The sequence below is a fragment of the Chelmon rostratus genome, chromosome 21, assembly GCF_017976325.1.
Source record: "Chelmon rostratus isolate fCheRos1 chromosome 21, fCheRos1.pri, whole genome shotgun sequence".
Taxonomy (NCBI): Eukaryota; Metazoa; Chordata; class Actinopteri; order Chaetodontiformes; family Chaetodontidae; genus Chelmon; species Chelmon rostratus.
In genome coordinates this window covers 17,873,985-17,886,385 of record NC_055678.1, presented here as the reverse complement: position 1 = coordinate 17,886,385, position 12,401 = coordinate 17,873,985, and the positions used below count along the sequence as shown (strand labels likewise).

Sequence of the window (12,401 nt, the reverse complement as noted above, 5' to 3'; positions counted from 1 at the left end):
AAAAACCAACACACGCCTTGTTTCATGAGATGTTCGCCATCTACTGCATTCTTAAAGTATGTACACAAAGAACATACAAGTGTTGGCAAGGTCTCAAAGAAACCACAGGCAGTAAGAAAAAAACCCAGTAAGGATTTTACGCTTTTTAAATATGTGGTTAACATCAATAGAAGTGTGGGGTGGATCTAAATTAGCATGGCTGGTTTTGACTGGAAGGTAAATGTCCTCCAGCAGCATCACTACCAGTATCTAATCATGCAGACCGTCTTCAGAGCTGTCCACAGAGTGCTGTGATGATCATCTAGATCAAGCACATTGTTCCCCAACAAACACATTGTAGCTGGATTTTGTTGCTGTGTTTCAAAATTGCATTCACCTCCATTGCATTGGAAAGGAGGACGGTATCTAAGTCATGCAAATAAAAGCCCAAACTATCTGCATGGCTGGGTACGCTGGAGGTGCGTGAGAGAGTGTGTTTTCATTAACACGGCTGAACTGAGGCTTTAATGACTAATCATCCTGTGCTGATTTGTTCCTGAACTGCTGAAGCCGCTCTCATGAATATTTCAGTTGAGTCTTCCAGCTCTCATCAGCCATGTTTCTGCAGCAGCAGCAGCAGCATGAAGCCACCACAGGCACGACCCACCAAATGAATGCTCATGCTGCTCTAGTCCTGCTGGAAATGTAGGCAACTGTTTGCTCACACATTAGCCATATCAACTTTACAAACCATAATATATCAAATAAAGCTTGTGTGCCACTTGCCGGCAGCAGAACAAGCTGTTCACACAACAGCAGCATATTATCACCATATAAAGTTGATATGATGAATGTGTTAGCATCGGCCACAAGGTTCGTTTTCCCAGGAAAATGACGGCTGACTGGAGATGCAGCCTGGCTGGCACCACGTCGTGCCTCCATTATACATCTCCCCTGCACCCAGACACCAACCCCTGCTGTGGTTGTTTGCATGAAGCAAAACTCAAACTGTTATAACTGCACATAAAATTAGGACAATTTAACTTGTGTCTCTCTTCTCTCTTATTTCCTACGTGGTGTTGATCATTTCTTCGCAGGCATTTGGAAACAAATGCAGCGTGTCCTGTGTTTTCGGTGGTTGCAGGGCTCTGAGGAAAATGGAAAGCGATCCAGGTGTCTTCGCGGCGGTGGCGCCAACAATAATACCCCTTGTAAACACTAGGGGGGGTAGTGAGTTTCCACTTTAAAACAGCTGCCCGCTATTGAGATGCTGTTGACGAGACTAGATCAAAACATTGATCTGGTCCAATCCCGTCTAAAGTTTGAGGTGGTGGAGCAAAAAACAATGAGCTAAGAAGCTGGAAAGCTTAGCAGAGCTGAGGGGAGCTGCGGAGGGTGGGTAACAACTCTCTTCGGGATCTCCGTAACATTACAAAGTCATTTGGGCCATTGTTCCTCTAAAAATATTAGTGCAGCTTTAAGATTTCTCTTTCTTTAGGATGGGTCTTAATGGAGAACTTTGATGCTACATAACTGAATGTGGTGTCAGAGGCAACTCCATCCTGATAACCATAACAATGGTCCAGTTCAAAATCTTAATGTCAAATCTGTATTTGTCTTAGTTGGATGCTTTGTTTGCTCTGTATTTTTGTGTGTGTGTGTGTTTCTGAGCGAGCGACAACACTCCAGAGTACACATGGATGTGTGTGTGTGTGAGAGAGAGAGAGAGACAGCGGCCGGCATTCCAGCTGGGAGAAGATTCGATGGAAAATAGCGCTGTCTGTCAGCCTCTATCTCCTGATGATATCTCCCCTGTGCGACCTGAGGAGCAGAGCCTAACAATAGCGAGCCTGTCTGCGGCAGAGGTATGTCGTATTTGAGCTCCCCTGAAGACACAGGCAGCGGAACAGATAAAGACCTGCATGTCTCTGCTTGCCCCTTTCACCGCTCTGTGGTTTCGGAGACCGGCGGGTTGGGGGGGGAGACCCAGCAAGCACCATTAGGAATACCACCCAGAGTGGGGAGAAGTGTGCAAAACACACCCTCGGGCCCGCTGTCACTCTATTCAACACTCAGGGTGAAATATGTACCTTTGCATTTCTGCCTCTGCCTACTGTAGCACTGAAACTGCCATCAGGTCTCAAGAGGGGCAACCAGGTTCTGTGGCTTAAATACACACATGCTTTAAGAGTGTCTTGTTTGAAACAACAAGCACTTAAAGCGCCCACCTTGGTAGATTATCTTAATATGAGCCAGACATGTTTTAAAACCCTTTAACATCACAAAGAAGATGTCTTGGAAGCCTTGCTGCAGAGCGAAGGGAGGTGGAAAAAAAATGTCCTGTTCCTGTGAACTGCTTCTAGGAGAAGGCGAAGGGATTATTACAAGAAACAGAAGGTGCACTGGTGTGTGTGTGTGTGTGTGTGTGTGTGTGAGAGAGAGAGAGAGAGAGAGAGGGAAGAGAAAGATTGGGAAATATAAGAAATAAGAAAGAGGAAAAAGGATGTTGGGGTCCCTACGCCTCTGGGGCTGCCCTGTATGTTAATCAGAAACACAAGGTCCTTCCCCCCTGAGTTTATTATCACAGGTGCAGATGGTTTGGGGTGACCAGAGGCGCAGCACCAACACACTTACCCCACCGGCTGCCAACAGATCAGCAATCTTCTGTATTTTTTTCCCCCTCTTTTAATGTTCCCTTCAATTCACAGCACCACGGGCCTGAATGTTACAACAGAACCGAGCTGATCCCAGAACTGCTTGGCATCCTCTTATCTGCCCTGCAGCCTGACGGACAGATTTAGGGCTCAGCTGCTCTTTCTTTCATTTTACGCGGAGGGCAGATGTTAGACAGCGCCTTACAGTACCGTACCTTGGCTCGCATGGCCCGCTCGGCTTCCAGCTCCTCCTCCAGCTCCTCGATGCGAGCCTAAAGACAGAAAAGTCGATGTTGAAATGGATTTCAGTGAAACGGCTAAAAGAATAACAGTCTGCCTTCGCTAAAATATAACATTTGACCGGGATATCTGAAGCTGAGCTGTTATCCACTGGTTTCACAGTGCCTATATCATCCTGACACAGAACAAATGGGGCGGCACCTCCACAGATTGTTTGCTATTTCAGGGCAGCGCTTGTGTGTGGTGAGGCCGTTTCATACATTCGGCTTTCTCTGGGGATTTGGCACGCCTCTGGCTTTTTCCTCAGGTAGCAATTTAGGGCAAGAATGTCTGTATTCACCATCATTATCTGTATTCTGACCCAGGGCTGGGTCTGCTATGTCCGGTCCCAGAGACGAAAAAGCATCGGTGCCATTTTCATGACATTCGAGGAATTTGTGTGATGTTTTTGCTTTTTCTTGGTTTTACAGTTCTGGCTCGGAGTCAGTGATGCATTTCCCAAGAAGCATCAAGGACTGGATCGACAGTGCAGCCGTGAAAGTGATTTATTCATTCATTACGCACTGAGTTAGACATTTGGCAATCAACCTGTCTGTGTAATCTTTATGTTCTCTGCTGTGCTTCTATCTTTACTGTGCCTATAAAAGAGATTTAAAATCCCGGCGAGACCATACCTGATAAAATAAAGTTACATATCAAAAAGGTTCAATAACAGTATTTTTGTGACAGAAAATTCTACAATGCAAAAAAAGGTTTATACAGATGTGCTCATCATTCACACGTTTAACGATGTTTATAAACACCACCACCTATGCTAGACCATGTATAATGTGTTATAATGAATGATTAAGGTTATTAATGTGTTATTAGCTGTTTATAGACAATGATGTTCAACAATTGTTGACAAATACATTAATAAACACTTCATAAAGTTTCATTTATCTGCTTACAACCACTTTATAGCATGTTATAAATCATTAATAAATGGTCTATACACTGCTTGTAATGCTAAATAGGGGGGTCGTAATAAAGTATTAACAACATTTTTTGTACACCCAAAACCCAAAGAGCAATTTGTCCTTTTCAGGTATGACTTCGTTACGTTCTCTTTTGCCATTTCGTCCGCAGCAAAACAAAAACGCGCTGCTGCTGGTTCCAATACTGAAGACTACTGATTACAATCAGTGGGGGAATGTCACTAGGTACATCTACTCATGTGACACCGCATTAATTTGACAGCTATACCGACTAGCTACTTTACAAATTAAGATTTTACATCCAAAATATATGATCAGTTGATAAAATAGATTGAATTACCCAACAGGATGTACTGTATAGTTACAGGAAAGTTAAACGAGCTCCATCTAGATTACCTACAACAGTAAACTGCAACTTACACAATAATGCATTATATAATAATAAGATAATATAATATCAAATATAATAGTAGAACACTCACAAGAGCCATTTTTTTTAACTGAGTACTCAGTGCAGAGTGTTAAATTGCGTTGGAGTAGTTACTACTGTTTGCTACTGTTGAAAATGTGAACATTTCCTCCTCCACTTGTTATAATATTATAACCATTTTTACACACTTGCGTGTTTATGACTTAATGCTCCTGATATTATGTGATTGAAGGCTGCTCAAACAGTCGAAACAATCAGAATGAGCCAACATCAATCAGTCAGCCGCACTTCATTTCTGTGCCACTCATCTTGTGCCAAAGCCACATTTTGCCCCGCTAATAAAAATTTATTGCTAGTTTCCCAACATGGCTGCGCCCGTCCAAGTTGTGTCATGTTCTGCGTTATCTCCAACTCTATCAGTGTCTCAGTGTCAGGAAGTGTGTCTGACATGGCATGTAGCCCAGGGCCATTCACAGCAACAACACCTACAGCACACTCACTGATGTGGGGAAAGCCACTCGCCGGCTACACGGCAAACAACGCTCCCCGAGCACGACTGTATCAGATACTTTAGGGCAAGATTTGCACACACAGGCAGGGAACTACCTTGCAGTCGAACCATCATTGTTTTATTATTAATGCAATTAATGCAAGACGAGTTTGTCCACATTTCTTAGAAATGTCCCAAAAGCAGGGTCAGACATGTCGCAGCCTGATACGAAAAATAAGACACAAAGACGTAAACTTGTACTCCTCTTTCAACACTATTTCTAAAGGATAAGCACAAACAGAAAGACAGAAAAGTGGAATAAAAACTCACATGCCAGCGCAGGACGTCTGCAGAGAGAACAGCCATGGTGAGGCAGCAGCAGCCCAACTGACTGACTGACTGACTGACTGACTGTCCCACACACACACACACACACACACAAACGCACACACGCTGCTCCACTGTTGATCCCCTCCGGCATTTTACTGTCCACACCCCCTTATGCATGCCCAGCCTTTTTCTGTCTCTCGCAGATCCCCACTCACATATCTGTTTCTTGTTAAACGTCTACTTTCCACAGCCTCAAACCAGCCTCAAAATAAATATTGTGGCTGTAATACAATTGTAGAAAACATAGTGTACTAACAGTGTTAAGATGTCTGAGCCAGACTGCATGGATAAACACAATTTGGACTACTCATCTGTGGCAGAGAGAGTTTATGCATTGATTTTGTGCACTTTTATAAATGACATTTATTCTAAATGATCCCACACCATCTTCTCTACTTAGGGGGCACTCTTGGAGTCATATGGGGAAATAACAAAATTAGCCCATCATTGCTGAGAATGGTTGCAGGGTTTGATCTCCATAATTGTATATGCTTAAAGTTTTAGCTTTCTTTTTTTTTCTGCTGAGCTCTGAAACCATAATAATTGTCCATAAATTGCAATCAGATGTGGCCTCATAGCTGATGTCTCCCCGCTCGCGTCTGAGGGGATATTCAGCGGCGTGGGCAGTTATATCCTGTGAGATCCCCCCATGTCAGTCGGAGGGGAAAACAAAGCCAAAACAATTGCAAGTCCTGCCTCTGCACCAGACGCGGAGCATTTCAGACCCCCTGCTGACGCGAGTCCACCATACTGCCCACACATGCTCACATAATTCAGGTCCCTGCGACTGGGCTGGAATCCGCTTTGTTCTTTTAAATGCCTTCAGATGGCAGTGTGCAGCTTCCAACATTAAAAGTCACGGCTGTTTGATTGGCCGGGCGACGACAGGGCACTGCTGACCTGGTCAGAGCCTCGCGCCGCAGGCGATGACGCAGGAAAGATGAGTGGTATTAGAAGTGACGTGACGCCTGCTCAGCACAGGTGCCCGTTTTACAAGAGAGACAAAGACACTTGAATGAGACACGCATGGCTCTGCATCACAAGCTGGCCACTCTGTGGAGGGGACTCTGGACATGAATTCATATGATAGACTAACTCATGTTTTTCTCAACACAAACTACAGGAAATACATTATTACAATACACTCCCTGATTTGTTACAGATCCCAGTACTCTGCTCAAATCCCTAGTGTTTCCTCCCAGCTCACTGTAGTTCACTGTCCACAGCTGAGTTTTAAAACAGCTTTGGTTTGTCTTTGTCTGACGGCCAGGGTCCAGGACTGCGCGGACACACGCAAATTAAATTAACTCATAGCAAAAGTTCAGCGTTTTGTGTAACTTTCCTTTCTTTCTTGGAGTTATACCACGTAACACAGCGTGAGCAGCAAAGGCAGCTTCAGTGCGGCGTCTGCTCATACACAGGATGCGTTCACAGACATGTATAGAGCGTAGGTCACAGTGCTCAGTCCAACACACTTTCGGTGCAGTTACACATGTAAAATGGAAGATGGTAGATCTCCTTCAGGAAAAGTGTGCTGTCACTCTGCCTGCAGTGAATAAAATAGAAGCAAACCTATTGTGTCCAACCCAACGTGTGAGAGACAGGAAGTGAAAAACGTTCACTAATTAGCATGTTGTGTCTGGTGTGTTTAATTGTGCACGACAGAAATGTTTTTGGTTTTTTTTTTAATTTTAGGGGAAGGATATTTAACTCCTTCTTGAACAATGGTTCTTGCCCCAAGAATTCCAGCACACAGCTCCCCCAAACCCAAAATTGCTGTTTTCACATTCCTGTTTGTGTATGGAAGAGTTAATTAGTGAGCTTACAGGTGTTGGTAGTTGTATTTTTGACTCTACATAGAGCCGGGCCATTTAGCCCTGCTTCCAGTGCGAGTCTTCAGGCCGAGCTGGGCTAAGATAAATTTAACCTGTTGCGACTCGCAGACCCGACACTGATCTCAATCATCTCATCTCACTCATGGAAAGAGGTTGAATCAGCATATTTCCCAAAGAGTGACCTATTCTTGTAACTGAATAAATTCAGCCCAAGTACAAATATGTTGTAGTGCTTAAGTGCAGGATTAAGTGTTCACTGAACAGCTTTTTTTCATGTGTAACAACAAAAACACTTTGGTGGAGATGTTGTTGGCTGTAGTGCATTTCAAGGCCTGTGTTGTGTCTGCAGCTTGTTGTGCCGGCTCCAAATAGATAATTAATGCAGCTGATCCACATTATTAAAAAAAGACATATTGAAACAACTTTCAATAGAAGACATAGTTCCTATAAAAACTGCTGACACCGTGGATTGTGACAGGAAAAGGGTTCACTGTTGTTTCTGGAGAGAAAAGTTACGGCTGAATTTGTTGCCACGATTACTACAAACAAACTTCCATTAACCTCCACTTGTTTGGGGTTTAAGCAGAAGTCTTAGCGGCAGATACATTGATTCCAAAGCTATCTGCATGGCTGGATATCACTAAAGGCATCACCTGAATGTTAGGCTATGACCCCCTCTGTGGCACATTCTGATGCGACACCTCCAGAGAAACATCTGGTATAAAGCAAACAGGCCACAGGGCAAGACATAGCTTTATCTTCTCAGCATGCGATGACCCTTAACAGCACTGTGGCTGTTAGTAACTGCTTTACAACCATGTAATAAAACCACTAAGAGCATCGGGCTGTTGTAAGAAATCAGGACTGCAGGCCTGCGACCCCCATTGGACCCCCTTCAAGTCAACCGCTTTAAATTACAACACAGCGGAGATGCAGAGGCGGCTTCATCATTGAAGATTGAGGACAAAGCTATCTCTGATTCCACTCAAGTTTGCGGACATATTCATGTGACCTTTACGTCAAACCCAGACGCGAGTGGGCGACAAAAGAGATGGGCCGTGCAGTCAGCTGGGCTGTCCGTCCACCTGCATCTTTATCAGTGGGAGGAGCAGAAAAGTCCACGCACATGCAGGCACACAGGGACACACACATAATGGCCTCATTGTGAGATAGGGAGAATGCCAAAGCTACAGTAAATGTGAAAACATGCCCACCCTCAAAGACACACGGATCGCCTTTCACTCCTCCAATCAGAGACAAAGGCGCTCTTTATTTTGCCCCTTACAAACCTCTGGATGAAACATCAGGCTCCCAGAGGCATCGGCGGAGCGGAGAAGCACCACCTGAGCAGCCTCTCATCCCATTCGCTCCATCGAAGGGACGGGCACAGACAAAACGTTATCTGCAGCTTGCACCAGTGGCATAGATAAAAGCTCTCAGACTTGCTCGATTCTATCTGGACGACATAAGATTCACAGGAGAAGCCTCAGTGTAAACTTCTCTGTATACAGAGGCAGGCTAAACACTAGAGGAAAAAGTGTGCTAAAACCAATATAACCCGAATAGATAATGCTGTACAAGCTCAAATGTACAATATAAATAAATATATAAACATATGCTAGAGGGACGTTCAAAAGCGTCACCCTGAAGGTGGTGTTTTAACTGGGATCATCTTTGGTGGTCGTTGCTGTGGTGATTTCCACTGCACACACCAAAAAAAATGACTTGTTTATAATCAGTGTGGCCACTACTGCAATTACTTTTTCCTTTGCTTTGTTGTGATTTGAGGTTCAGTTAAGCGGCACTCTTTTGTTCCACTGTAAAGGCCACAGTGGTTTTCATCAATACAACAGTCACAGTCACTGATAGCACTGTCAGGCTTTGGGTTTCTCCACATGCTGACATTTGTAACTGGGGCTCTACTCGCCTTAAACACTCAAAGTTTTGAGGGCCTTTTTTTGCTACAACAAACCCAAAAACATGACGTCTGCTGGCTAATGCTAGCAAGCCTGGCTAACTAGCTTACCGCATCCAGTAACCTAGCTGGCATTATTTCTAAAGAGTTAGCACAATTAGCTAACTCCATTACTTTGTTATAGGTTATGTTAGAAGAAACTTGTTCAGAACTGCTACTATCTGAATTAAGGGTAAAGTAAGCAGCTCTGTCCTGAATTTGGTGACGTTTGCCTTGTCACTCAATGGCGCATCCTCATAGCTTTTACTCATGTCAAAGTGAAATATATAGTTTAAAAATGTTCACAGTATATAATTCTATAGTTAGCTTTGTGTTGCTTGTTTGAGTAAGTTTTGCAACATATTTCTATAACAAGCATCAAAATGGTGTGTTTTTTTTAATACTGCATCATTACATGGTTAGCGTTGAGTTAGCGTTATCTTAGCCATTTTGCATGGTTTTTATTTTCTTCTGAGTCAGCTGGAAACAAAAACAAAAGTCAGCTGAAGATAGTTTCAAACCAACACACAGAGTTATTGCTAACTGACAGAAATATAACTAGCTAGCTAGCTATACGGTTGATATAGAAAGCTAACGATAGATGTCATTATCTGGTAAAGCTAACGGTTCCAGACTAAAAATGAGGGGCCTGCTTTGGTCTACCTCTGTATGAAATCAAATCTCAAGGGTCAAATTTGCCATTGTTATCGTAAACAGCATATGTGTTGCACTAGAATACAGAGCTTCCCTGCTATACCAACAATAACAGTAAAATCAACCAAAGAAAATGCTAATTAATATGTGTTTCTGTTGACTACCATTATGGGATTCTTTGGAATTCATCAAGATAAACAGCTGGTGGCGCTAATTCTCCAGTAGTGCACCATTAAACCATTGCCGAAGAAGAGGATGCAGTTGACGAAAATGAATGAGTGACAGGCAAAGATCAAACTGTGAGAAAGAAATTCGACATTTACGCCTGTTTCATGCATTAATTTGACGAACAGCTACCTGATCGCTCCAGAAAGCTTCGGATATTTTTGTCTGCAGCTGTTTGGACCAGAGGCTTCAGTGCATGTCTAAGTCACATACATCACATTCATGATGATTCATTTAGTCTGTTTCCATTGCACTTAGCTTTTTATTGATTAATCAGCCTCAGCCAAGCACAAACATGTTCTAGCGATATGTTAAGATTTCTTCACATTTCTGTTATTTCCACTCAGGAAAATTGAAATCCAGCTCCTGAGACTGAAGAGCTGAACTGTAGGATTGTGCTATGTATCATCACAGACATACTGGCTTCAAAATAGTTACAGTGACGACATAATTTAATGTAAATCTAAACATACATTCAACGAGCACAAGATTTACTTACTTATTTTCTTGTTTCTTAAGAGTAGGTGCTTGTACTGTGCTGTATGTCGACACCAGCATGTTTATGTTCACATAAAACCATCAAATTCCGTAATGCTGCACACAATGTCACAAACCCCACCGCTGGATTGACTGAACAGTTTGTTGCCATGATTTAACTTCTTTAAACAAGGTTGGCAGAAGAACAAAAATAGTGTCTGAACTTATATGATCCATCTACATAAGACAGTATGTGCATGAGTGAACGAGACACCTTTGTCATGGCAGATTTTTACTTGTGAAACATCGGTGTAACTAACACCATTAATAACGACTCCAGGTCCGACTCAGGTGTTTCACTGTCAGGGCCCTGGCATCCTGAATCCCTGGCATGATTTACTGCAACATCTCAGTGGAACGGAGCCATCGATAATGTTATTGGCTGCAGCTGTGTTTTTCCTGCTGTGACAGGTCAAGATGTGAGCGAGAGAAGATCTATAACAGCCAGAATAGGTTAACTGTGCCATAACTCACCTTCATGTACTGTCGTTCTAAAACTGTCATCAACACATAAATGGGATGCACCACGGTCTTTTGTAGAGAAATACCAGGGAGCGTTGAGCAAACAAGTATAAAACAAGTTTAGGGTTCCAGGAACAAATGAAATCATGACAAGACTATCAGCATGATCACATTAAACGGCAATCTTTGTAATCTTTGGTATATTTGCAGTTTTTTCCATTCACTTCAACCAAAGTTGATAGTTGAAGAGAAAGTCATTAGTTTTAAATGCATTTGGCCATAAAACAAAGTGGTGGATAACCTTCAACTTTAACCTGATGATGGCAACAACTTTAACCTTTAACCTTGGGATCAACAACACTGTTGACATACACTTCTGGAAACCACCATACACAGTTTCATGGCAAACCATCCAATATAGGTCAAGATATACAATACTAAATTGCTGGAGTGCCCCATTAACACTAATTTATCACTAAACTCATAGTTTTCATGCCTTTGTTCCACGTATATATTGCCGACACCAACACATCCTTTGAGGTAGAAACTTGCATGTTTGAAAAAAATAACAGGGAACCCCACACCTGAAGAAGATGTCCACAGTCTTAACAACTGTAAGAGCAAAAAAAAAAAAAAAAAAAGAAAGCAAAGCTTCTCCCAACTGCTGCTAGTCACACCATCAGAGGGAAGTAGGAGATGGTTATCAGTTTGGATGTAGGCAGTGTGTTTTAACCATCTCCTGACAGACATGGAGCTGTGAAGTGACTGCTCCAATCACGGAGCAGAGCCCAGCAGCTCTGTTGAAAGGCAGGAATGCATCTCGCCACTCTTCTGTAAGCTGTAGCTGAGCCCCCTGCACGTACTCTAAGGAAACAAATCTCTTCCTCTCCTTTGCCAACATAGCAGATTGTCATTCCAGACCAAATACGATCCAATTATAATCACTGAGTAGTTATTCCTTACTGTGAAGTGTTTCAAAGACAACTCTCCCTCCCAGTGTGACACTGTGTGTTAAATTTGTGCCTTTTCCTGGTCATCTTCCATGGAGCTGCTGTGCCCAGTATATCCCCAAAATGTAGCCATAAGTGCTCCCGGTGATGTGCGTTGATTCATCTTGAAAGCCAGCTGCAGGTTGAGCAACATTTCATCAAGGCCCCCGTATTGGATGTGACGTGCGTAATTGCGCAGCTCTTTGAAAATATTCACCGCATCTCTCAAATTAGAGGCTGCAGATGGAAGGCACATACCAGCCCTGATGCCCCAGAGATGACTATCAACCAAAAAGGGAAGGAATTTGCACATTCTACAAACAGTTCCAGCTAACTATAGGTCTCACTAACAAGTCTTCCTATCATAGCCTGATATATCTTATTCCTCTGTGCCACAGAGTCCCACTGTGCCATAAAAAACGCACCAGTGAGCCACACTGTTGCACTGGGTGACATGTTCCTTCATTACCGTGAACACACACACACACACACACTGTAGCTGATTTTAACTCAATTGCACACACACTATTCTGCTGCGACCTCACTGGAGCACTAAATGTGTATTAATGCACCATTGAAAACAGT

General features: G+C 43.1%; 1 protein-coding gene across 3 annotated transcripts in view; it reads right to left on the bottom strand.

The window, feature by feature from the left end:
• LOC121624808 (putative uncharacterized protein MYH16) overlaps positions 1-12,401 on the bottom strand; it is a 48,346-nt gene that overhangs the window by 11,090 nt on the left and 24,855 nt on the right. For all 3 annotated transcript variants that reach the window (XM_041962721.1, XM_041962718.1, XM_041962720.1), the window contains one exon: positions 2,849-2,905. In XM_041962721.1, the coding sequence (XP_041818655.1) occupies positions 2,849-2,905 (57 nt within the window). The remainder of the gene's footprint in view (positions 1-2,848; positions 2,906-12,401) is intronic.